A 27,824-nucleotide genomic window follows, 5' to 3' on the forward strand; every position below is an offset into this window, starting at 1 on the left:
TTTGAACTACTACTACATTAATGAAGTATTTATGGCGAGTTCATGCCATTATTAAATTTCACTCCCTCAATTTCACAATAAGAGCTTTGTTTTGCCATTTCGGTCTGTTCCACAATAAGAGTCCTATTTCACTTTTACCATAAATAGTAAGTAAATCCCACATTCCACCAATTTATTCTACTCATATTTTATTATAAAAACACACATCTATATATAAGTGAGATTCATATTCCAATAACATATTCAACTCACTTTTCTTTATATTTCTTAAAATCCATGCCATAACTAAATATGACTTATGTTATGGGGCGGGAGTATAAATTCTTTTACACTATATTTTGTAATCTCAAAGTTGTAATGTGTTTCATAGGTAAATAAAAATAATTTTGTAATTTCAAAAGTTAATAAGCTTTTTATGCGGTCGACATAAACATTAAAAAGTAATTTTACAATCTCATGTTAATAATTTAAAATAAAAAAAATCAAAAATCAAAAATCAAAATACATTCCAGAGCGCTCGCGTCAATGATCTGTTTGTTTAAGAAAGTGGAGCTGTAATTGTAAATCTGGGCTTCCAACTTTCAATTAGAACTCATTTTATTTCCTTCCATTACCACACAAACCAAGAACTACAAAGGCCCAAGGACCAAGTGAGTACTCATACTTCAAATTTAAGGCCATCCAAGGCGCCAGGGCAGATATCGGACGGGGCCGGCTATAAAGAGGGAGGGTTCTAGTTCCGGCATTGGCCAAGCCCCCGCTGGAGCGGGCGATGACTTAGCCACCAGTGCCTCCGTCATTGGTTAAAATGAATCCAAAATTTAAATCAAAACTAAGACTAATGTGGTCCATTAGATAAAAAAAAAATGAATGATAGAGATACGGTTTTTCATGAGCATCATATACACGCGGATAGAGCATTGAGGGATCAATGGATGAAAAATAAGCATATTTTATGGCATTATATACACTGCACATAGAGCATTATGTATATAGATTGCACTTGATTCATTGCACCCAGAAACATATTTCATTATATCACAATTGCTTGCAAGTTCAAAAATACACTTTGATGTAAACCAAACTGCAGTCCTTTATTGCATTATTTTAACACACTTTCTTAGGTGAAAAACGGACTCATTTTATATATTGTAGACGAAAGACCGAGCTCTAAGAGAGAGCGGAGAAAGAAAAAAAGATCTGAATCTAAACAGTAATCAACCTATCAAGATTAATTTCAAACACATCTACAAGGCCACCATTGTATTCATCTTCGAAATCGAAAAAGTTTCACGTGGGTACCTCGCACGTCTCAATAGGAGTCCGATAGAAGAAGATATGACTGTTTCACGAAGACGCCGCATTATAGTGAGAAACTCCCGACCGAGTGATTTGGGCAGGTCACTAGTAAGAAAAAACAAGCAGATCGGTCATTTTTTGAACAAAAAATAAAGTCACGTCGCAAAATGTGTCTAGATCTATTTTTCAACCCCTAACTATTTAAATAGGTAGGGCACGACTCCATGGAAAGAATATGAAATCCGGAGATGCGGAAATTGTCCAAATAAGAAATATGGGCTTACAATTGCTTATTTTTACTTTGAAGTTTACTCGTACTATATGAGAGCGAATGTCCTTTAGTTATTGATTCATTTAAAAGTTCTTTAAGAAATGGTATTATTCCCTGTTGTGTAGTTGATTCTTTATGATTAGATTTATTATGGTTAAGTTATTTTTTTAATAAAAATTATGCATTTATCAATTTTATTTTATTTTCAATTCTTATTCTCTTTTTATTAAATTCACTAAACATCATTTTCTTTAATCACATACGTAAATGAAATTTCCTAGCAACGGGACATAAGAACTATAATTATTAGTATGAGGCGTTTAATTTTCTGCACTCATTTTAAAAAAATAATTATAAATAGTTAACGCAGAAAGAAAGTAAATTTTAGAAAGTATAATATATATAAGACTTCTATACATTATTCTCTATTATTTCATACTTTCTCTACTTTAATTACTTACTGTATTATTTTTCCAATACAATTGCAGAAAATACAATGTCTCTATTAAGGTGGAACGAAGGAGTAGTACTTAGTATTTTTTTTACAAGTATAGTTGTATAAAAAATGTGTGCGAAACTGTAACGAGTAACTATGCACCACCACGTAAAATTAAGATATAACCATTTTAACTTAATAATCAATAGCTTCAATTCTGCATGTTTCTTAATTTGTTGAGACAGTCATGTAACATGCATCTTTCGGATTTATATCCTTCTTTCCTAAGCTGAATGGCATAGATATTGAAAGCCAATTGTACCAAAAGATAACAAACCGAAACCAAATTATATATCACGATTCTATGTCTGCCACTTTCATTTGGTAAAGAAATGAAAATATCCACTACATAAGGTTAATTCTTTGTCTGCCACTTTCATATGGTAAAGTAATTAAAATATCCACTACTTATTCTCTGTCTGCCACTTTCATTCGATAAAGTAATTAAAATATCCACTACTTAGGGTTAAAATGAATAATGAATTGCACATTAATTCTTTTACAAAAGTGGAAGGTAATTCAGTTTCATGACATTAATTATTTAAAGAAAAATGTCTTGGAGACATAATGAGGTTAAGTAGTAATTTTATTTTACATTTAATTTTAAATTAAATTTAAATTTTATACCCCTCTGTTCCTTCATAGTTGAGTCATTTTTCCATTTTGGGAAGTTCCCTTATAGTTGAGTCATTTCCATTTATAGTAACTTTTTTCTCTTTCTTACTTTATTCTCTCTTACTTTATTCACTTTTTACTTTATTCTCTCTACCTTTTTCTCTTTCTTACTTTTTTATCTATTTATTTAACACACTCAACATTCATTTCTTAAACTCCATGCCAAAAAGTTTCGCCTCAACTATGAGGGAACGGAGGGAGTATATTACTTTGTTGCCCCTGCATTTATATATGGAAGTAGTATTAATTAAGATCTTGATAAGGTTAATTTGATTATTTGTAAAATATAGAGTTCTTAACTAAATTTACTGTATAAAAAAAATTAAATTATATTTAAAAATATAAATAACTTTAAATTATTATTTTTTTACATCATTGTTAATGCTAGTATTGACCATAAGTATTTACTTTTCTTTATTAAATATTGAAATTTTACTATATCATGTAGTAAAAAATTTTGGAGTATGCAATTTTGATTTTAAAATTATTTGAGATGCAGTTTTGATTTTAATACTAATTGATTACGTAATTTTGATTTTAAAATTTTATGTTAATTCTTTACATTTCATTTTTACTATTATTTCTGGAATTACAACTCAACAAAAAAAATCACATGTTCATAACTAATACTCCTATATTTAACATTTTAAAGCTATATATTTAAAATATTCTCATTTTCTTATATTAAAATTACTAACTAAAAAAGGATATTATTAATGGAGCTTACTATTCTTAATTTTCTTAATTCTTAATATAATTAGTTGATGTACGATATATTAAATAATCTAAAATGAGAAAAGTTGATTCATCCAATTATTTTCGTATTAAAAAATACAATAATTTTTTATTTTTGAAACATTATAATGTTAATTTTCTAAGCATAATTTTATTGAGTCGAAGTCTAACTAGTACTTGTCAATCAAAATATAAAAAGAATATTACATGTGATAAAAGTTAAGAAAATTAATACAAAAATACAAAAGGTAACGCAAATAAATGATTCATCATAATAACTACTACTCCCTCCGTCCACGAAAATTCGTCCCGGTTTGACTGGGCACGAGTTTTAAGAAATGTAATGGAAAATGAGTTGAAAAGGTTAGTGGATTGTGGATCCTACTTTTATATATTAGTTTTATAATAAAATGTGAGTAGGAATGAGTTAGTGGAATATGGGGTCCACTGCCAAAAATGATAAAAGTGAAATTGGACAAATTTTGGGGGACAGACGGAAATGGAAAACTGGGACAAATTTTCGTGGACGGAGGAAATATTATTTAATCATACAATTCAAATTTGAATAAGAAATTTAACAAAAAAAATAATAAAATTAACCGGCTATGAAAGTATAACATAAAAAAAAGAAAATAACTAATAATTGAATTATCAACTGGTTAGATAAAATTTATTTGAAAAAATAATAATATATGAAGTTATCAAATTATTTTATTATTAAATAATAATTTAGTATGCATTATAATAACTAATTTATAATCAGAATTCATGATTTTTAAATAAATAATATAGTATAAAATTAACATGAAAAAAATGACATGTAAACATATAAAAAGTTTTGGGTATGATTGTAGCTTATCTCTAATCAAATCAATAAATATGCATTTAGATAAAGATATTTAATTTGATTTAATATTCCTTAATTAGATTTGTATCCATTTAGTATGATATTGGGTAAAGTAGTCATTATAAAAAATATATTTATATCAAAATGCCATAAGGATAAGGGTATTATATCTTAGAGATATTATGTATCTAAATCACTTTATCATGCAACCTTTTCGTTCGGTTTGATTCCATTTTTTCTATGATAACATGCTTAATTATCTACATTGCCTACACAACCGTTAATTGCCACAATCATCTTAATTTTTGTATGATAATTATGATAAGTTTTTTCCATATACACCCATGGTCTTGCGGCGTCAATTATTAACCCATCATTTATAAAAGGGTTATTATTATCCTTTAAAATTATAAATTTTAACTGAAATTTGATATTTTTTTTAAGTTTAAATTTTGTCACAAAAGTCATAAACTTAGGAGTATGATATAAAGAATTTCCCACGATTTGGAATTCCCCCAAAATTTGGGAAAATATTTTAAACTCAAATAACGCACAAAATAACGATGTTTAAATCCACTAAAAGCTACGTCCTTGATCTGTTTATCCACCTACATTATCAGACGTGTTACGTCGAATAAAATTTAAGGAAAAATTGAAATTGTAGAAAATTTGATAAATGATGTAAGTTTATGATATCAACGACCAAACTTTTAAGAAAAATACCAAATTTCAGCTGAAATTTTATGATTTTGGAAACTCTCCTTAGATTTAGGTGACAGTAAATGTATTCTGTAACAAAATACGCACGCATTTGGTGAGAAGCCCCCCAATTTTTTCATGCATACAATGATTGGACAATTTCCATATGTTTTTTAATTGTGTGGTGTATCTTTCTTATCCAATTACCATATCCATTTATCTAATTAGTACCACTACATTTCCATGTACCATATCGAACCGGTTATCCTTATTAATATATACTGATATAAAATAAAACAAAATATACATATATAGAAAATCTACTTTTTCAAACTGAATAGTGCAATCCATATTTGTCATTTAATTTCTAAATCTAGCATCTTCCCTTCTCTATTAAAGAAACTAACTAAACAAGTTATAATTTCTTCAATTGTAGATATGGCAGAGGAGTGGAAGCACACTGTACTTCTTGTGATTGATATGCAGGTCATATATCCATTTCAAATTAGTTATATTTCCATACTTATCTATGTATATTCTATTAATTAATTAGTAGTATAAACTTAGCTCCTTTATTTCTCTCTCTAAATTGACATCTTTGTAGAAAGATTTGATCTTGCCGTACAGTCCGGCCGCTGTGAAAGGTGGTGAAGCTATTGTGCCAAATGTTATCAACGCCATTGAAGTAGCTCGAAACCGAGATATTCCGATTATTTGGGTGCCATTTTTGTTTCTATGCTTAAGTATCATACTCTATGTTCTTGGCAAGAGAATAGTACTGTAAGGATCTATTAAAATAAATAGTATTTTGCCTTAATTAATGATCTAAGGTTGTTCGTGAGCACGATTCTCTTGGGAGAGACGTGGAATCATTCCGCAGGCATTTCTATGCTTCAGATAAAACAAAACTACTCGTAAAGGGTAGCCCTGGCGCAGAACTAGTAGAAGGTCTCGAGATCAAACCCCACGACTATAAACTGATAAAAACACGATTTAGCGCGTTCCTTAACACGAACCTTCACTCATATCTACAGGGAGCTGGAATCTACAAGATAGTAGTATGTGGTAATTTAAATTTAAATTCATGTTGTTATTGTTAGGGAGATTAAATTTGCATAAGTAATTAAATTAGTACTATAATCCTATTTAATTAATTGTTAGGGGTTCAAACTCCAAATTGCATAAGACAGACTGTGTTTGATGCGGTCTCGTTGGACTATGATGAGGTTACTGTCATTGTTGATGCAACTGCTGCTGCCACGGCTGAAATTCACAATGGTGCAATTTTTGTTAATTTCTATAATTTACATATGAATTCTTGAAATTGATGATAAAATAATGGTTGTATGTCATGTTTCAGCCAATGTTGTCGACATGAAGAACATCGGAGTGGCAACGCCAACACTCGAAGAATGGTGTCATACCAATAACTAGTAGTAGTACATTATCTAGCTGCTAAGAAACCTCATAAAACTAAATAAGAGGATCGATCAATCAGAAATGTGCTTTTAATAGTTAAAATTTTGGTACTCCCTCCGTTCCCTCATAATTGAGTAATTTTTTCATTTTGGGAGTTCCCTCGTAGTTGAGTCATTTACCTATATAGTAACTTTTTTCTTTTTCTTACTTTACTCGCTCTTACTATATTCTCTCTGCTTTATTCACCTTCTACTTTACTCTATCTACCTTTTTCTCCCTCTTACATTTTTATCTATTTATTTAACACATTCAACATCATTTTCTTAAACTCCGTGACGAAAATTTTTGCCTCAGCTATTAGGGAACGGAAGAAGTATAATAGAAGAAACATAAGATATCACAATTAAAATTTTGATGGCAAATAAAATAAAACAAAACAAAATGTTATAGACTTATAGATCTATAATACTTTCAATTTTCCGTTAATTTCATGAGATTGGAAGAGTAGCGCCACAGTTTTAAGTAGCATAAGACTCACACACTAACACACCCACCAACTCTCGTCACATCCGCAAAATATTAATATAAGATTAACTGAATTAGCATAATTTATTTTCATCTCAAAACAAAATTACAATTATTTAGGGTAACATCGTTACAGTATGTGCATTGGCAAATTGCTACGAAAAATTATAAAATTTAATCAAATTATGTTTCATCCAGGCATTTTAAAAATTAGGGAAAAACACAAAATTTCTCACTGTCTGCAATTATTTCACGACCGAAAAAATAGATTGCCTAGACGCGATGTTTTTCAATCAAATGACTATACATAATGACATCTTCTAATTTACTGGCGGTGATGTCTATGTATATCTCTCACCAGCCATATCAAATATTCCATTAGTCCCATAAAACTAAACTATTTTTGTCATTTTTGCATGTCCATTAAAATTAGCTCACAATTATAAATTAGAAAACTTTTCTCTTTATAATAATGAGGACCCAACTATTTTTTCTCCTTTCTATCTTACTTTGACAATTGAGCATTAAACTCTTGCGTTTCAAAACTGCCTTTTTTTTTATCGAACATGTGAAATACAATTTAACCAAAATATTTTCATGTGTGATTATTGCGAAAAAATATATATTCAACTTTTATAGTTTTTTCGGTTGACTTTGAAAGTACAAGATAGTTCAAACTTCATAATGTTTTTTGGTAATTTGCACTACATAAAAACAGAAATAGACTATTTTTTCGTATGATAAAAATGAATTTACTTTAGGAACCAAACTAAGTAAAAACAAATTTAAATAATTAGAGCATACCATCACCAAATTTGGCACTACGGTCACTTTTCACAACCAAAATTGCAGAATATTATTTCTTTATAATAAGAGCATGCCATCATCAAATTTGGCCCACCAAAATTGCAGAATATTATTTCGTTTGATTGATAACTTTCTGTATTTATTTGTTAATATATACTCCATCTTTAACTCTCGAAATAAGTGTGATTAAATATGGCTATAATTTTAAAGTCTTGTTCAAATATTTATTGAAAGATTTAGTATGACTGGATCGATCATTATTTCTATCCCTAATTCATTATTTAATAATCAAGATTAATTAATAGTTGGGTTAGATCGCATTTGGGTCTATTTGAGGCTTATGAATAATTTATTCTACATTCATCACTTCATTTTATCGTTATGAAGCTCAAAGAAATAGTAGACTACTTAATCATATCAATATTTTACAGATCACCTAAATATTTCTTGCAAATTTTTTTTAACAATAACATCTTTTCTCCCTACGGATATAAATTATTCATAAACATGATTAAATTTTGCATCTATATAAAAATAAATTAACAATTATTTCCTTATGAAATTTATAAAACCCATGCATAATATAAAACTATGTGAGATCAAGTTATCAATCCAAATATTATTATAAATGGGAATTAATAAAAATTATCAAAGATATCATAACTAAACTAAACTGTTGATAGCTCTTTAATTCTTTTCATTTATCTAATTTTCTTTAATTTCTTGGGAGTGTAGACGAAGATGGAGGAGCAGCGTCGCCACATTTTACAATCTCACAATTGGTCACACATTCATCAACCTTCGCCACATCTGAAATATAATGAGATCAATTGAATTAGCATAATATACCTTCAATTCATTACTAAATAAGAGCATAAATATAAGGATAATACTATATAATAGGTAAATCGCCGGAAAAATAATACAATTTGGTCAAATTCTGGCCCATCCTGAATTTTTAAAATTTAATTGAAAAAACATGTTTATTTGTCATTGATATGTTTGATCAAAACAACTCATACTATTTTTATTTAAGAATAAACTACATCTTGTAGCTCAATGGTGGAGACATCAACGTATGATTTTTCTACAATTAACACCACACACTAGTTCAATAATAAAATTCCATGTGCGATGAATGCGAAAAATTCCATACCCTATGATTTTTCTGACTGATTTTTATATCATGAGACATACCAAACTTTGTGATTTGTTTTGAAATTTTTTACGAGACAGTAAGAAAAATGAGTACAGTTAAGGCATGGACAGTAGCAAGAACATATGTATGTACAAGATGCTATTAATTAAGTGGTACATACCATCGCCAAATTTGGCACATTGATCCATTGCACAACCATAATTGCAGGCCTGGCTTGAAGAATCATACTCTTTATTAAGGACACATTCGGCTAAACATTTTGCAACACAAACAGGTTTGTCTAGTGAAAAAACACAACCAAGAACACATTTGGCAAAGCATTTCTTGAAGCTAGTTGTTGCACTTGCTTGCCCTGCAAATACTAACATCAATACAAGCAACACAATTGTAGCTTTGCTTTGATACATATTGAATAAGTTGTGATATTCTTTTTGTAAATATTTAGTGTTGGATAGATGATTTGCATAGGCTTATTTTCTTCATTTGTATAGAGGTAAAAATAAGATGCATTTATGTTAAAAAGTTATGATTAACTTGTCTTGACTGGGATGGATAGGAGTGAATTTAATAACAACTACTTAACTATAGTTGGGATAATCAATTTATTATTAGTAAATTTGTTATTAGAATTAATTTTGCATTGAATGAAAAGGTAGGTTCAAAGAAAGTCAAACTGCAAATTAAAATAATTTATTATCACCCTGATGTCTCACCCTCTTAGTATAAAATGAGTGGATTAACCAAGACCATTGATTGTTATGTTTATTTTAAGTGGTTAAAGGAATCTTATGTAATGATGAGATTTGTGATTAATTTGTTAGGATATTTGAGGAAATTTAGAGGATACAAAATATAGGATGTGATTCATTAATTAATAGGTTAATTATGATACCAAATACTTGGAAACAGTCATATAAGTATCTATATCTAGACATTACTAACTTATCAAACATATTCTTAAGCCTTTGCAAATCATCAACTAAGACTAAGGCCATCCGCATCCCTGTCTCTTAACCGTTTCATCCCTTCACTATTCATAGGTCCCATTGTACTTTTCACCTCATCTCTTAACTAAGAGACAACACCTGCATCCTCCATCTCTTAACCATCCCATCCCTTAACTATTCATTCAATTTCATTTTTTATTTTTAATTCCAACAAATTCAATTAATAAAAACACACTTTATTAAATAAAAGAAAATTATAATTTAAAATCCTAAAAAAATAAAAAACACACAATTAAAATCTTTAAAAAAATAAAAAAGACATAATTTAAAATACTAGAAATTAAAAATTGCACATTTAAATTCAAAATCTCAAAATTCAAATCATAAAAAAATGGAGGCAAAGAAGCAGAAGAAGGAGTTCTATAGTAACCATCATGTGTGTCTACCAAAAATTACAGCATCCGAAAATACGAAAAATACATAATTAAAATTTATAGAAGTGATTGGGGGATTAAAAAAAATAGAAAAAAAAATTAAAAATTTGAAAAAAAATGGCTATAAACGGATAGTAATTTTTGTGATTTTTTTAAAAACTTTTGATATTCTACGGAATTAAAAAAAAAAAAACAAAAAAAGACATTTTCAGCGGATATAAAAGACGCCGACTCGCGGGCTGGCGAATGGGCGTCACGGACGAACGGGAGCTCGCTAGCTTGCTTTCCCGAACGAGCTGGCGACGAGATGGGAGGCTGTCTCGATGCCGAGACAAGATCGAGCCGCATCGAGATGCGATGCGGATGCTCTTAAATTTGGATAATACATTTACAGATTTATTGGTCAAGACTCAAAGTTAGTTTGGTTAGATCTGCAGTGAATCATGGTTTCTTGGCTAAGTTGAAAATCAAATGGGCCATGGGTTTGGATTTTTATAGATGTGCTATAGGGTTAGTTTAAGGCTTACGAATAATTTATATACTACGTATAATATTCTATTATTTTATAAAATAAATATTTTTTTAAAAGTCTTTTTAAGTAACAATTTTTCTCGCTCATGGGATCAGATCATTTAGGATTCACTAATTACCGGGACCTCTTTTTATTGATTGGGTCAGAGATGGCTAATCTCAGAGGTACAAGCCAATACAAGCGTGATACTAAGATTACACACTAATCTGATACAAGAGATTACAATTGAAGAACCCTAGACTAAGTTCAAGTATCACACAGAACTTGAGTCTTCATCTTCTTCAATAACCCTACACACTTAGGTAGAAACGTTAGTAACACAAGAAATGATCCCGCATGATCTAAACACACAAAGAAATCGCACAAGACAAGAATAGAAGCACTGGAATATGGCTCAGGTCGCAACAGGCGACTACACCGGGCCAAGAACCTCCCCAAAGCTTCAACCAACCGTCACAAGGGAGTATTACTGAACAAGGACCCCAAAAACCCTAGGTTTCACCGGTTACCACCACAGTAGGCCTCCTCAACACGCGGATCAACACAAGTCTCTCTGAACACAGTCACAAACAAAGATCCCTCACCACACCACCTCCAAGCTCAGGAGATCAGTCACAGAAAGAAGACCGAACTCTAGGGTTTGAGAAGGAAACCGAAGAAGTTGCCTAACACTCAAACTAAACCGATAGATCTCTTAGGAACTGAGAATCATCGGTGGAAACACAATCTTGAAGGAAAACTCTAGCTAGAGTCACCGGAAAGCTAGAGAGAAGTCGGAGCAAGTTCGAAGAGAGAGAGAGAGAGAGTCTAGAGCGAATGAACAGAATGAGAGAAGTGAGAGGTCAACCTTCTCACTTAACAAACACACTCTAGATCCAACGGATGAGACTTAGGATCCGCGTGGAGCTGCACACGTGGCGGCCATCGGGGTAAGCAAGTAAGTAACGGGCCAGCAATACAACGACGCCAAAAACTTGATGCACTATTTTTTAGCACTATTAATACCTGCAAGTATATAGAATAGAAACAGTATAGCCAAAGGTCAGTACCGGATATCGAACACGGGGAAGACAGACACAAAGTGTCTATCTTCTACTAAGACTCAATTAGTATCTGGAAGATCAAGAGAATTTTGGAAACTTTTGAAAACAGAAAACAATTAAAAGCAAATAACAACTAGATGCAATTAAAACACGGAGATAAACGATAGAGATAAGGGAATTCCAGGGATGTGCGTTCACAGTTATGGTTATACAAATTCCAAACTACAATACTCTAGCACAGTTATAACTTTGATAGGACGAGTCGCCTAGCTTATGCTCATGCATTATGAAGAGTTGATTTTCTGCTTGCTGTATCCTATCAATTTCTAATTACACACTTCCTAGATCCAGTAAATCAACTAGATCACAAGGTCTAGAGACTCACAAGACTGGAAGTCTGGTCGTTGGTACGCAAGCAAACCTTCAAAACCCTCAACCACAGATACTAAACTAGCACAGGGAAGTAGGGATCGATCCCACAAGGATGGACTCGTATAGTACATGCATAGAGAATTGGAAACTATTTTTGGGTTGGCTGCTGCCACGCATATTTTGGGTTGAGGAATTTAACTAAGTGAATTTGGAAATAAAGTATGCTATGCTAACTGCTAGATCTAGGCAAAAAATGAATTATGTATAAGAACTAAATCAAATCAACTACTAGATCTGGGACTTCTACGAACATCTCTAGACCAAGGAGATTAAAACAAGTGGGGACCAAACTCTGAAAAAGGTAAGTACGGACAGAATCGAATCTGCAGCCTAACTAACTAAAGCATCAACTGAAAATGACTTCATCTTCTTCAACGAACATAAATAAATGCAGAGATCGAGAAAAACAAACTCAGATGTAGATTGGAAACATAATTTTAACGGTAAACGAAACAACGACGGAAATCACACTACTAGACGAAGCAAACCAAGCAGAACAAAATCCCCATAATCTCATGCACAAATTTCACCTCCCCTGTTCAGATCCACACTTCGGATGCTAAATCCACTCCGGATCCAAGCATCCGAACAAAAATCCAACCGAACACAACTTCAATACCACGATTCTCGAATCTCCTAAAATATTCAGCAACAAATTCAAGAGAACATCTCAAATAAACAAACCAAAATAGCAAGCATCATAATAATCAACACGAAATCTAACTTCATCAAAGCAAATCAAATGTAAATAGAACGGATAAACTGATTCAGCAACAAAAACAGCAAGCTCGACTTCCAAAAGTGAAGTTCGAGACGGAACAGAGTAGTAAACAGAAATTAAGAGAACAATTGTTTCTTCGCCCTCAAGGGACGGTGGTGCACTGATACGTAATTCACGAAAACGAAAACCTCCCCCAATTCCCCATTTCCCTAGTGTGTGTGAGCTAAGAGCGTGACTGTGTGTGGAGTGTGACGGATCTGCCATTCTTGTTGCGCACTCCTTTATTTATAAGCTTCGAGGTGGGGCCCAGCGAGGTATTGATTGACTTGATTGCCCTCAGCTTTTGGCTTCCTTCCTCTAGCTTTTCCTCGTGATTCCGTTCCTGCTCCTCGCTAGATATCCTCCTCCAGCATCTCCTGGATCTAGCGCTACACACACACCTGGCTTAACAAAACTTGTTAGATCCAGCAGAAATGTGATGTTTTTCACTACATAACCAATGCATGAAATTAGCCTTATCAAACTGCTCACACTTAAACCATACTTGTCCTCAAGTATAAAGACAAGAAGAAAAGAAGAATAAGGCGAATTTCAAGCATGGTTATCCCCTTGACCGACTCTACAGACTCTAGACAAAACTCCTACACCTAGACACAACTGAGGCAAAGCTAGACACTAAAACAAAGAGTACATAATCACATAGGATGAAAACATATAAACACATATGCATGAACTGGTTTCAACTTTTAGACAACCGTCCCCACAAGATTAAGGTCAATCCAACAGGCTGCACTCCTCCAAATAGGCCTTTTTCTCCCCTCTACCTAGCCAACCTGTCAGCTCGTCAAGATAGCCTGTTACTTCCCCAATTGTTAGATTCACTCGATCGCTCATTCCTTACCAGGGATGTTAGGACCGATTCTCTCTTAAGTTATTGCCAAACCACTGAAGCCTCGGGTTATGAGAATTTCCTCCTTCTATCCTCCGTCACTATCCCCCCCTTTTTTTTTTTTTTTTTTTTTCTTTTTCTGGACTTCGTCCAGCTTATACCTCCTTGATTTCCTGGACTTCGTCCAGCTTATACCTCCTTGATTTTTTCCCTTTTTTTTTTTTTTTTTTTTTTTTTTTTTTTATTTCCTCCTCTGGACTTCGTCCAGCTTATACCTCCAAATTTTTGCGATTATATATTTTCTCCTTTCCCTTTTTTTTATTATTTTTTTCTTTTCTCTTTTCCTTCAGCATTCAGTGGCAGACTTTTGACATGTGTTAGCTCTAAGTGTTATCACAGGCTTATAACTCACCTCTAGAGTAGGGCTTCACAACTAGGCAAGTAAAGGCATTTACTATCGTTCTCGCTTCATTCAGATTGGTTCGGCTTACTAAAGAATCAGGCTTCTAAGTTGGAATACCTCCTATTTTCAATTGCTCTCCCTAAGGGAATCTGCCGTATTATATCCACTAGTTCATGCGACACACCCCTAGACCTACGACTCCTCAAAGCATAATAACACTGCATTGATTCCTCTCCCCCTCCCACTTCACTCAAGCTTGTCCTCAAGCCATCGTCGTGAAGGGGGGAAAACAGAGAATTCAATGCAGAATTAAACAACAATTTCACTTCTCACACTTAGACCGAGCAACGGGCTAAGTGGGAGAAGAATAAACCAACAGAAAACATAGAACTTCTCACACTTAGACCAAGCATTGGGCTAAGTGGGAGAAGATAGCATAAAACACAGCAACGCATGGAAATAAAACACAGAAAAAGAAACACAAAAACTAAAATTTACTTGGTCTGGGGAAATTGCTCATTTCTGGGGCTGGCTCCCGCGAGAGCCAGACGGTGGTGGAACACTGGGGCGGTTTGTTTTCACTTTCTTCTTCGCTGGTTGCTCCAGCTCTTCCTTTCCTTCTGCAGCTTGATCGAGTCCTGGTTTCCTCATTAGCATTTTCGTCCTCGGTGGATTTGGAACTTTCTCGGGAATAGTCGGGGTGGTCAACTGCTGGAATGGCTTGATCGAGGGACTGCTGTGGATGATCTTCTGTGCCTCGCCACTTCGGCCGATTTGGTTAGGGTTTGTAAGCTTAGAGAGAGAATGACAGTAGAGAGAGGGAGGAGCAAGTTGTGAAATTATTATGTGGAGAGAGAAGGTCGGTTCGCATCTTTTACACAGAAGAGAGAGACGGTTGCAGGCATGACATCAGCGACCGTACTCCTCCATAATTGTCGGCATTTTGAATTTCAAATTATAACTTCCCTCCTCAACTGCTCCTTCATGCTCTCTTCCTCTAATTGATTCCCTTGACCGCGACCTAAAAAAATATGAAGACCCCAGACTCCTGGGTCAAGGTTAAAGTACGAGACATAAACCCCCTTTGAGTTTGGGTCTTCGAAAATATTTTTGGAAATTTTTGAATTTTTATTTTGTTTGGATTTTCTTTGTCTTCTAAAGCAATTAAACTATGTACAATTACCTTTGAATATTCTCGAATCCCCTGGATCAGTGTGTAAAAACATAACATTTCCCTTGACCCAGGAGTTCATCGAGAATATTCCTTTGTCTGGCTAAGTGATAACTGAGAGCGCACGTAGTGGTATTTCCTCCACTACGCATAGCTCAGAATTATCCCTATAGACTTTCAATCTATGGCCATTAACAAGAAAAGGGACCGAGTTAGGAGCACTTCCCTGGATTTCCACTGCTCCGTGTGCGCGGAGGCCAACGATGGTATATGGACCTACCCACTTTGACTTCAACTTCCCTGGCATTAGCTTGAGTCTGGACTGAAATAGAAGTACTTTCTGCCCCACCTGAAGTTCCTTGACCCGGAGGTTCTTGTCGTGCCAGAGCTTCGTTCTTTCCTTGTACCACATTGCTGAATCGAATGCCTCTAGCCGTAGTTCCTCCAGCTCCTGTAATTGCAGCTTCCTTTCTTCTTCACATGCCACAGACTTCATATTCATTTCCTTAATGGCCCAGTATGCCTTGTGCTCCACTTCCACGGGTAAGTGACACATTTTCCCAAACACCAACCTATAAGGTGACATCCCGATTGGTGTCTTGTAAGCAGTTCTATACGCCCACAAAGCATCGTCAAGGCGTTTACTCCAATCCTTCCTTGTGGTGTTAACTGATTTTTCCAAAATACTCTTTATCTCCCTATTAGAGACTTCAGCTTGCCCATTCGATTGGGGGTGATATGGTGTAGACAATCTATGATGCACGCCGTATTTCCTCATGAGCGCTTCTATAGTGCGGTTGCAGAAGTGTGTTCCTTGATCTGAGATAATCGCTCTAGGAACTCCATATCTGCTGAAAATGTTTGACTTCAGAAACTTGGCCACCTCTTTAGACTCACAAGTGGGCGTAGCCTTCGCCTCTATCCATTTGGAAACGTAGTCTACAGCGACCAATATGTAAGCATTTCCGTACGACGACGGAAATGGGCCCATAAAATCCATCCCCCAAACATCGAAAATTTCGCAGATCACTATGGGCACTTGGGGCATCTCATCTCGTCTCGAGATTCCCCCTGTCTGTTGACACCTTTCGCAGCATTGACAGTATTCAAAGGCATCCTTGTTCAATGTAGGCCAGTAGAATCCACTGTCTAGAACTTTCCTTGCGGTTCTCCTTGGTCCGAAATGCCCTCCACACGCCAAGGAGTGACAATGATGGAGTACATCTCTTTGTTCCCATTCAGGAATGCAACGTCGAATTATCTGATCTGCACACATCTTCCAAAGATAAAGATCATCCCAGAAGTAATATTTGGCTTCGCTTTTAAGCTTCATCTTCTGGGCCCGGGAGGCTTCCTCTGAACTTGGCACCTCTCCCGTGACCAAGTAATTTGCCAGGTCTGCGTACCATGGTTCTGCGTTACGTACGCGCTTTCCTCGATCAGATTCTCCTGGACCGGTTAAAACTAAGACAGATTCCCAGCTTATCGGTCTAGGTGGTTCGTCCATATAGTACAAATGCTCTTCGGGAAAAACATCGGGAATAGCCTCGTCCGTATCTCCTTGATGAATTCTACTCAAGTGGTCAGCCACTCGATTCTCTGTTCCTCTTTTGTCTCTTACTTCCCAATCAAACTCCTGTAGAAGTAGGACCCATCGAATTAGCCTTGGCTTTGATTCTTTCTTAGCTAGCAAGTACTTTATTGCTGCATGATCAGTGAAAACAATAACCTTTGACCCAAGAAGATAAGGGCGGAATTTTTCGAACGAGTAGACGACAGCCAACATTTCCTTCTCCGTAGTATCGTAATTCTTCTGAGCTTGATTTAGTGTCTTGGACGCATAGAAAATTACGTAGTTTTTCCCATCTATCTTCTGCCCTAGGACGGCTCCCACAGCGAAATCGCTCGCGTCGCACATTATCTCAAAAGGGTGATTCCAGTCCGGTGCCCTGATAATTGGTGCGGACACTAGTCTCTCCTTGAGCAATTGAAATGCCCTCTTGCATCCCTCATCAAACTCGAACTCCACATCGTTGTGCAGCAAATGAGTGAGTGGTTGCGCAATTTTTGCAAAGTCCTTGATAAACCTTCGATAAAACCCTGCGTGACCGAGGAATCCTCTAACTTCCTTTTGATTTGTAGGGTAAGGTAGCTTTGCAATCACTTCCACCTTTGCCTTGTCCACTTGTATTCCTCTTTCAGAGACCACATGACCTAAAACAATCCCCTCAGTTACCATGAAGTGACATTTTTCAAAATTCAGGACTAGATGTTTCTCTTGACATCTTTGCAGCACTAGGTCAAGGCTGGCTAAACAAGTATCAAATGAGCCTCCATATACAGTGAAATCATCCATGAATATCTCGATGCATACCTCTAGTAGATCCGAAAAAATACTCATCATACAACGTTGGAATGTCCCTGGTGCATTACATAGACCAAATGGCATCCTTCGGTAGGCATAAGTTCCAAAAGGGCATGTAAATGTGGTCTTTTCCTGGTCCTCTGGGTTCACGAAAATCTGGAAATAACCGCTATATCCGTCGAGGAAACAGAAATACTGTTTGCCAGCCAGCCTCTCTAGCATCTGGTCAATGAATGGTAAAGGAAAATGATCCTTTTTGGTGGCTTCATTTAGTTTCCTATAGTCGATGCACATCCTCCATCCAGTGACCAGTCGAGTAGGCACCAACTCGTTCTTGTCATTCTTCACCACTTGTATTCCAGATTTCTTCGGTACCATGTGAACCGGACTGACCCACTCGCTATCTGGAATAGAGTATATGATTCCAAGGGACAGTAGTTTCAGAACTTCCTTGAGCACTTCCTCCCTCATGTTTGGATTCAGTTTCCTTTGTGGATCACGCCGAGCCTTTGCCCCTTCCTCTAGTCTGATGTGGTGCATGCAAAGATCAGGGCTAATTCCAACTAGGTCAGAAAGTGTCCACCCTATGGCCTTCTTGTTCCTCCTTATTACTTCCAGCAGCGCACTCTCTTGGTCTTCAGTCAAGCGGCTGTTAATTATCACTGGACAAGTTTCTCCTTCCTCCAGGTATGCATACTTTAAATTTTCAGGCAAAGTTTTCAACTCCTTCTTCGGTGTGATGGCTTCCTGAGGTAAAGGGTTCTCCGCCTTACTTCTTGGCGCCATTTCCTCTAGATTCGCTCCCTCGTCTGGGCTCTTCTCCTGAACAGATCTGGCTGATTGGAATGATAGTGGCTGGTGGCAGAATGCCATGATCGCTTCATTGATCTGATCATCTGTCAAGTCCTGTGTGAAAAAAGTTTCACACCATCCTGTCACCTCCTTTTCTACAGTCTGGCTCAGCTCCGAATTGTCAAACTGTTCCTGCATTAGTTCAGTCTCAAGATATTCTTGGACTAGGGGGTTAATTACATCTACAACATGCAAGTTTTCAACATCAAGCGGTTTTTTCATAGCTTCTTCAATGTTGAAGGTGTATTTCTCCCCATGATAGTCCAGGCATATGGTTCCATCAAACACATCAATAACAGTCTTCGCGGTGCGAAGGAAGGGTCTCCCCAGTAACACCCCACTAGACTCAGCAGATTCATTACCCCTCATTTTTATCACATGAAAATCAGCTGGGTATAGGAAATCATGCACTCTGACTATGACATTTTCCAATACTCCCTCAGGCGATATGCATGTTCTATCGGCCAACTGAATCACTACTTTAGTATCGACCAAACTGACTCCCACCAATTTTTTATATATTGACAGCGGTAGGACATTTATCGAAGCACCTAGATCACACATGGCATGCTCAATTTTAATATCACCTATAGAAATAGGAAGAGTGAACATACCTGGATCTGTACACTTTGACGGCATCCTCCTCTTTTGTATCACGGCGGATACATTTTCTCCTATAACAATCTTCCCATCAGGTTTGGTTTTTCCTGCTATGAATTCCTTGATGAACTTGCTGAAGGTGGGTATTTTCAGAGCCTGCAAAAAGGGTAGGTTAATCTCCAGCTTACTAAATATTTCCACAAGGTCCTCAGTATCATCTTTCTTTTTCTTGGCTTCTCCTCGATATGGGAATGGTTTGGGTCGCTTTACTGCATTCGTGGAACTCCCTGCTGGGGCTGCACCTGTCTCCCTGCTTCCCTCTTTAAGTTCCAACTCAGGTTCTGGATCAAGGAAAAATGGGTCACTTAGTCGAGGCATCGATCCCCTTAAATCTCCCTCCTGGAGGTCATCCTGTATAGGAATTTCTCTGAGTCCAGGATCATCTCCTCGAGACTTCTGATTCCCCTTTTCTCCGTTCATCTGTGAGGGTGTCTCCTCGTTTATCACTTGCTTCGGTCCTTCATAGCCTTTCCCCGATCTCAAGGTAATTTGACTAATATTTGCTCGGTCTGGTGGTTTGACAGTGGCAGGCAATTTCCCTTCATTTCCCCGCATTTCGTTCAGCGACGTGGCCAACTGGGACATCTGCTTTGCCAACATGTCCATGGCAGACTTCTGCTCCTGCTGGGCATCTTGAATTTTGTGCACCACGTCATTATTAGCCTGCATGTTATTCTGCATGTGTTGTTGGAAATTTACCAGGTCATGCACCATGTCATCAAGATTCCGCTGTGGTCGGAAACCTTGAATTGAACTGGGATTAAATCCTTGATTTTGATTGGTTCCAACCACCTGGTTCTGGCGAAAATTTCCCTGACCTCCTTGATTATTGTTGTACTGGGTTGCTGGACCTGGGTGACTCTGTTGGAAATTTTGATTGTTTCCTGAATTGTTCCTCTGATGCGGTGGCACATAAGAATTCCCTTGGTTGCTCTGGTTCCTGTTGTTCCAGTTATGCTGATCCCCTTGGTTACGGAAATTCCAGTTGTTCAGCCCCTCTTGCTGCTTCCCTGCCCAGTTAGAATTATGCTGTGGTCCTTCCTGATTCCGGCTGGGCCATGTCTGCTGGTTCTCCGCTGGACCTGGGTGTTGTGACTGTGGTTGTTGGTTCCCTTCAGCCCATCTGAAACAAGGATTGTCCCTCCATGGTGCCTCCTTAATCTTCCACTGGTTCCAGTTGGTATTTTGATTACTTTGATTCCAATTCCCCATTGCATTCACTTGAGCTTGGAAATCTCCATCGAGTGAGGGATTATTGTAAAATTGAAGCTGATGTTCCTCTTGACCTGGGTTTTTTTCCTTATCAGTCGACCCAGGGGTATTTTTCTTTTCAATGGCATTTAGCAGTGCCTTCTCCAGTCGATCTATTCTGTCTCTAACCTCTTCTCCTTCTCGTTCCTTAACTGTGTTCGCGGAGCTTCTCCTCATGATAGCACGCGGGCAGTCATACGCCTTCTTCGCGTCGATTAATCTTCCCAGAATCTCGCGTGCCTCGCTTGCCTTATTCTTGGTGAAATTCCCCCCGCTCGAGGAATTCATTAAGTCCTTGGACTCAGGATTTGCCCCTTCGTAGAATAGATAAAATGTTTCAGCCTCCGTCATCCTGTGATTTGGGCAAGCGTCAAGCAGGCCTTTAAACCGAGACCAATATTGGCTTAAAGATTCATCGTAGTCCTGCTTACACTCTTGAATTTCTTTTTTCAAAGCGTTTGTCTTATTGGACGGAAAGAAATAGTCCAGGAACTCCAATTTGAAATCCCTCCATGTGGTGATCGAGTCAGGTGGAAGCCTCAGCAACCAAGTGTTTGCCTCTCCTTTCAATGCAAATGGAATCGCTCGCAGGCGATAGTCCTCCTCGGTAGTTTCGTTAGGCCTTTTCTGGATGCTACATAGCTTACTAAACTCGTTCAAAAACTCATAAGGACACTCATTCCTCCGTCCAGAGAATGTAGGTAAAACGCCCAGCACATTCGTCTTGATCTCAATAGACCGCTGACGTTGATTTGACACTATGGCATGAGCTGGCTCTCCGTCGAGATGTGCAGTTAGCGAACCAATCTCTGGGTCTAGGTCCACTAAGTTTGCCATTACAGACTCCTCTTCCTCCCTTTCCGAATGCTCAGTTTCTGACGACGACCGTGAATCCTCTTTCCCCGATGAATTCCACTCTTCTTCACTCCCTGATTCAAACGGAAATGGATCTACAGTTGACAACCCCGATCTGGTAGTTATGGCGGATGTTGATTCCTTAACTTGCCACTTCAACTGCACGTTCCTTGACCAAGATGGGTTGCTCCAGATTCCTGACCTTGAGCCCTTGCTCATAAACTGCCAAAAGCGAAATTCAAAAGATTAAAACTATTTACACCAAATCTCTAAACACATAAACAAACTACGCCATCCATCCCCGGCAACGGCGCCATTTGAAGAGTTGATTTTCTTGCTTGCTGTATCCTATCAATTTCTAATTACACACTTCCTAGATCCAGTAAATCAACTAGATCACAAGGTCTAGAGACTCACAAGACTGGAAGTCTGGTCGTTGGTACGCAAGCAAACCTTCAAAACCCTCAACCACAGATACTAAACTAGCACAGGGAAGTAGGGATCGATCCCACAGAGATGGACTCGTAAAATACATGCGTAGAGAATTGGAAACTATTTTTGGGTTGGCTGCTGCCACGCATATTTTGGGTTGAGGAATTTAACTAAGTGAATTTGGAAATAAAGTATGCTATGCTAACTGCTAGATCTAGGCAAAAAATGAATTATGTATAAGAACTAAATCAAATCAACTACTAGATCTGGGACTTCTACGAACATCTCTAGACCAAGGAGATTAAAACAAGTGGGGACCAAACTCTGAAAAAGGTAAGTACGGACAGAATCGAATCTGCAGCCTAACTAACTAAAGCATCAACTGAAAATGACTTCATCTTCTTCAACGAACATAAATAAATGCAGAGATCGAGAAAAACAAACTCAGATGTAGATTGGAAACATAATTTTAACGGTAAACGAAACAACGACGGAAATCACACTACTAGACGAAGCAAACCAAGCAGAACAAAATCCCCATAATCTCATGCACAAATTTCACCTCCCCTGTTCAGATCCACACTTCGGATGCTAAATCCACTCCGGATCCAAGCATCCGAACAAAAATCCAACCGAACACAACTTCAATACCACGATTCTCGAATCTCCTAAAATATTCAGCAACAAATTCAAGAGAACATCTCAAATAAACAAACCAAAATAGCAAGCATCATAATAATCAACACGAAATCTAACTTCATCAAAGCAAATCAAATGTAAATAGAACGGATAAACTGATTCAGCAACAAAAACAGCAAGCTCGACTTCCAAAAGTGAAGTTCGAGACGGAACAGAGTAGTAAACAGAAATTAAGAGAACAATTGTTTCTTCGCCCTCAAGGGACGGTGGTGCACTGATACGTAATTCACGAAAACGAAAACCTCCCCCAATTCCCCATTTCCCTAGTGTGTGTGAGCTAAGAGCGTGACTGTGTGTGGAGTGTGACGGATCTGCCATTCTTGTTGCGCACTCCTTTATTTATAAGCTTCGAGGTGGGGCCCAGCGAGGTATTGATTGACTTGATTGCCCTCAGCTTTTGGCTTCCTTCCTCTAGCTTTTCCTCGTGATTCCGTTCCTGCTCCTCGCTAGATATCCTCCTCCAGCATCTCCTGGATCTAGCGCTACACACACACCTGGCTTAACAAAACTTGTTAGATCCAGCAGAAATGTGATGTTTTTCACTACATAACCAATGCATGAAATTAGCCTTATCACATTACAAACGTTGATTACAAGATTAAGGTTGTCAATCCTAACACGTAACTCCAAAAAGCTCCTAAGACCCTTGAAAAGTCCTCACTCTCAATTAACAGTGTCGTTTTAAGGGAAGCTAACTGTAGCGTCTACTAAGTGAACCTAACTCGCTAGAACTCTCTCACAGTTATGAAACAAGTTATATTAAATCATGCACGATTGTGTCACTCAATCATGAAGCATCAAGATTAACTTAGGGAAGAAACAAAATAAAAACAAAACGGATATTAAATAGAAAAAGGAATTGTATAACCAAAGTCGTTACTAACACATCCCTAGAATCCTATGAGTTTAGTTACACATAATGGAATAAGCTAAACACATAGATTGAAGGGAAAACCATTTGAACATAAACCTAAAGCAAATAAAACTCGTAGGTTGATTCCTTGTCGTTCTTGATGTTCTTAAAATCCTTCTCCAACTCCTTTCACAATTGAAGTACTCTAGCTTTTGATCTCTGTGAATTATTTTGCAAGTAGAAACTCTCTAATTTGATGAAGCTTGAGGACTTATTTATAGGGGAAAGTCAATCCTTGTTGTAGAAGGAAAAGATCTTCAAAATATGGTAAATCTTGGAGCAGATCTAGGGCAATTCGAATTCGCCGCCTTTCTCCGGCGGGCCGCCGCACCTTGGCCGGCGGTCGCCGCGTTGGAGTCCAGAGTCTCTGTTCCTTCGGCGGCGGACCGCCGCATGACTTCCGGAGGTCGTCGGGCGAGACTCTCTTCCAAGTGTAATTTTTCGAGGCGGACCGCTGCACTGCTCTGACCGCTAGGCGCCGGCGGTCGCCGGTCACCGTTTGACTCCAGATTTCCAAACTTTGCGTTTTGGCTCCCTTTTTCGGCTCAATTATGCATATTTCTCACAAAACACGTCAAAATACCAAAATAGATAAAATATGCAAATAATGGACATGCAGAGTGATTTTGACATAAAAAAACGAACCAAATAATGGCCTTAAAACAGTGCAAAATCCGAGCGTGTCAGTAACGGGCCAGCAATACAATTGGGCCACTTACTAAATAATTGGGCCATTCAATTAATTTAATCAGGCCAAGGCCAATTTAATTAATGTAACAGTCCAATACACAATGGCCCACAAAATATTCAACAATAAATATAAGGACTTTGTGGATAATATAATTTTTAATATGAAATTGATAAAGATTAAGATAGAAAAAGAATACTAGTTTTATGAGATAAATATAGTAGGAGTACCTATATAACTACTCCCTCCGTTCCTCATAGTTGAGTCATTTTTCCATTTTGGGAAGTTTCCTCATAGTTGAGTCATTTACCTATATAGTACTCCCTCCAACCCTCTGTAGTTGAGTCATATTCCTTTTTGAATTGTCTCATTGTAGTTAGGTCATTTTTTTTTTTGGCAAAAAGTACTTTACTCTCTCTTACTCTACTCTCTTTTCATCTCTCTACTTTTTTCCTTACTACTTTATTTTCCTTTTACTTTACTCATTTAATTTTTTTTTAAATCTCATGTCGGAAAGAAATAAATCTACTACAGAGGGACAGAGGAGTAACTTTTTTCTTTTTCTTACTTTACTCTATCTTAGTTTATTCTCTCTACTTTATTCACTTTCTACTTTACTCTCTCTACCTTTTTTCTCCCTCTTACTTTTTTATCTATTTATTTAACACACTCAACATCATTTTTCTTAAACTCTGTGCGGAAAAGTTTTGCCTCAACTATGAGAGAACGGAAGAAGTATTATATTTGTGTTACATTAATTCACTGTCGAATATGAGTTTTTCATTTAGCAGTAACTTATCTGTACCAATAAAGGAAATACTAAGCTCTGTCTCAAGTTCATTGATTCTTATTCTTTTCGAAAGGTCCCAAGTTGAATAAGTCCTTTCATCTTATTGACAAAAATTATGACTTAAAAAGTTTTGAACCTTTTCTTTCACTTATTTATTTTATTAAAATTTTCTACTTTTATTCTTTTTCCATTTAAATTATTTTGTCTTAGCAACAAGTGCCTTCGTCCTTGGTTAAAATGAATCCAAAATTTAAATCAAAACTAAGACTAATGTGGTCCATTAGATAAAAAAAGAAGAAGAATGATATAGATATAGGTTTTTCATGAGTGTCATATACACGCGGATATAGCATTGAGGGATCAATGGATAAACTAGTCCGAATGACAATTTATTAATATTCATATAGGATTGAAAAATAAGCATATTTTTCGGCATTATATGCACTACACATAGAGTATTATGTATATTGCACTTGATTCATTACACCACGAAACATATTTCATTGCATCACAACTGCTTGCAAGTTCAAAATTACACTTGTATGTAAATCAAATTGTAGTCCTTTATTGCATTATTTTTACACATTTTCTTAGGTGAAAAACGGACTCATTTCATATATTGTAGGACGAAAGACCGAGCTCTAAAAGAGAGCGGAGAAAGAAAAAAATATCTGAATCTAAACAGTAATCAACCTATCAAGATTAATTTCAAACGCATCTACAAGGCTACCATTGCATTTATCTTCGAAAGAGCTTCGCGTGGATACGTCGCACGCCTCAATCAGAGTCCGAAGGAAGAAGATATGACTGTTTCACGAAGACGGGATCGGTCATTTTTTGAAAAAAAAAAGTCACATATGTATATGAACCTATTTTTCAACCCCTAACTATTTAAATAAGTAGGGCACGACTCCGTAGAGAGAATATGAAAACCGGAGATGCGGAAATTGTCAAAATAAGAAATATGGACTTACAATTGCTTATTTTTACTATGAAGTTTATTAGTACTAGTATATGAGAGCGAATGTCCATTAGTTATTGATTCATTTAAAAGTTCTAAAGAAATGGTATTATTTCCCCGTGTAGTTGAGTTATACTATTTCTTTATGATTAAATTTATTATGGTTAAGTTAGTTTTTTTAATAAAAAAATACATTTATCAATTTTATTTTATTTTTAATTCTTATTCTCTATTCTATTAAATTCACTAACCATCATTTTCTTTAATCACATACTTAAACGAAATTTCCTAGCAATAATGGGACAAAAGAACTACTACATAATTATTATTATAAAGAGTTTTATTTTCTGCCCTCGTTTTAAAAAGTAAATTATAAATAGTTAAAACTGTATAAAAAGTAAATTAATAAAAAATATAATATATATAAAACCTATTTACATTATTCTCTATTATTTACACTTTTTCTACTTTAAGTACTTATTATTATTTTTCCAATGCAATTGCAGAAAATACAACGTCTTTATTAAGGTTGGGGAGTAGTACTTAGTATTTTTTTTACAAGTATAGTTTAATAACAAATGTGTACTAAACTGTCACGAGTAACCATGCACCACCACGTAAAATTAAGATATAACCATTTTAACTTAATAATTAATAGCTTTGATTCTGCATGTTTCTTAATTTGTTGAGACAGTGTAACATAGATATAGAAAGCCAATTGTATAGAAAAGATAACAAACCGAAACCAAATTATATATCACGATTCCATTTATGCCACTTTCATTTGGTAAAGAAATGAAAATATCCACTGCTTGGGGTTAATTCTTTAATTTCTTGGACTCTAGAGGGAGATGGAGTCATTTTGTCATAGTAATAGAGTCATTTTGTCGTTTTGGTACGTTCCATAGTAATTGAGTCATTTCCATTTTTAGTAAAAGTCAACATATTTTTCTACACCTACTTTACTCTCTCTTACTCCCTCCGTACCACAAAAGATGTCACACTTTCCTTTTTAGTTTGTCCCATAAAAAATGTCACATTTCTCTTTTTGGAAAAAGTTCTCTCTCACATTAATATAAAAATTATATTTTCTCTCTCCATTTAACACACAAAATAAAACCTCCTAAAATCTCGTGCCGTCCCACAAGTGTGACATCTTTTGTGGGACGGAGGGAGTACTTTTTTCTTTCTTCATCTCTCTACTTTTTTTATTTTCCACTTTATTCTCTCTTTACTTAACTCACCTAACACAATTTTTCTTAATCTCCGTGCCGAAAAGAAACGTTTTCATTACTATGGAACGAATGGAAAACTATATAACTACTCCCTCCGTTTCCTCATAGTTGAGTCATTTGCCTATGTAGTACTCCCCCCGTCCCACAAAAGATGTCACATTTGTGGGACAGCACATGATTTTAGGAGGTTTTGTTTTGTGTGTTAAATGAAGAAAGAAAATATAATTTTTATATTTATGTGAGAGAAAACTTTTTCCAAAAAGAGAAATGTGACATCTTTTGTGGGATGGAGGAAGCAGTAACTTTTTTCTTTTCACTTTCTATTTTACTCTCTCTACCTTTTTCCCCCTCTTACTTTTTTATCTATTTATTTAACACACTCAACATTTTTTCAAACTCCGTGTCAAAAAGTTACCTCAATTATGAGGGAACAAAGGAAGTATTATATTTGTGTTACATTAATTCACCGTCGAATATGAGTTTTTCATTAGGCAGTAACTTATCTGTACCAATAAAGGAAATGCCAAGTTCTCTGTCTCAAGTTTATTGATTTATATTCTTTTTCGAAATGTCCCAAGTTGAATAAGTCATTTCTGGACAAAAATTATGACTTAAAATT

At 36.1% G+C, this 27,824-nt stretch overlaps 1 protein-coding gene and 2 long non-coding RNA genes across 4 annotated transcripts; 1 reads left to right on the forward strand and 2 right to left on the reverse strand.

The window, feature by feature from the left end:
* Positions 1-402: 402 nt before the first annotated feature.
* LOC148923012 (uncharacterized) lies at positions 403-25,954 on the reverse strand. The gene is made up of 2 exons (XR_016132734.1): positions 25,879-25,954; positions 403-1,404 (listed from the first exon to the last, which is right to left on the reverse strand). It is a non-coding gene; the product is annotated as an uncharacterized LOC148923012 (long non-coding RNA).
* On the forward strand, positions 5,324-6,648 carry LOC125206072 (putative inactive nicotinamidase At3g16190). 2 transcript variants are annotated; one of them, XM_048105357.2, is made up of 6 exons: positions 5,324-5,508; positions 5,627-5,740; positions 5,853-5,970; positions 6,057-6,080; positions 6,184-6,300; positions 6,383-6,648. In XM_048105357.2, the coding sequence occupies exons 1-6, from the start codon at positions 5,461-5,463 to the stop codon at positions 6,454-6,456; spliced, it is 495 nt and encodes a 164-aa protein (XP_047961314.2). In that variant the 5' UTR covers positions 5,324-5,460; the 3' UTR covers positions 6,457-6,648. The 2 variants fall into 2 exon arrangements, with proteins under 2 accessions (XP_047961314.2, XP_047961313.2); XM_048105356.2 differs by having other exon boundaries at positions 5,326-5,508; positions 5,853-6,087.
* LOC148923013 (uncharacterized) lies at positions 8,376-9,317 on the reverse strand. Its single transcript, XR_016132733.1, has 2 exons — positions 9,093-9,317; positions 8,376-8,583 (listed from the first exon to the last, which is right to left on the reverse strand). It is a non-coding gene; the product is annotated as an uncharacterized LOC148923013 (long non-coding RNA).
* Positions 25,955-27,824: the final 1,870 nt, after the last annotated feature.

Source organism: Salvia hispanica, chromosome 6, assembly GCF_029641045.1.
Source record: "Salvia hispanica isolate PSC_SH4W2 chromosome 6, Shi_PSC_v1, whole genome shotgun sequence".
Lineage (NCBI taxonomy): Eukaryota > Viridiplantae > Streptophyta > Magnoliopsida > Lamiales > Lamiaceae > Salvia > Salvia hispanica.

What these genes read in the sequence shown, in the direction of transcription:
- LOC125206072 (XM_048105356.2), top strand. Translation starts at nt 5,461, where the DNA reads ATGGCAGAGGAGTGGAAGCACACTGTACTTCTTGTGATTGATATGCAG. An exon ending in CTACAAGATAGTAGTATGTG is followed by an intron (nt 6,088 to 6,183) that starts GTAATTTAAATT and finishes ATTAATTGTTAG; the next exon opens with GGGTTCAAACTCCAAATTGC. An exon ending in CACGGCTGAAATTCACAATG is followed by an intron (nt 6,301 to 6,382) that starts GTGCAATTTTTG and finishes GTCATGTTTCAG; the next exon opens with CCAATGTTGTCGACATGAAG.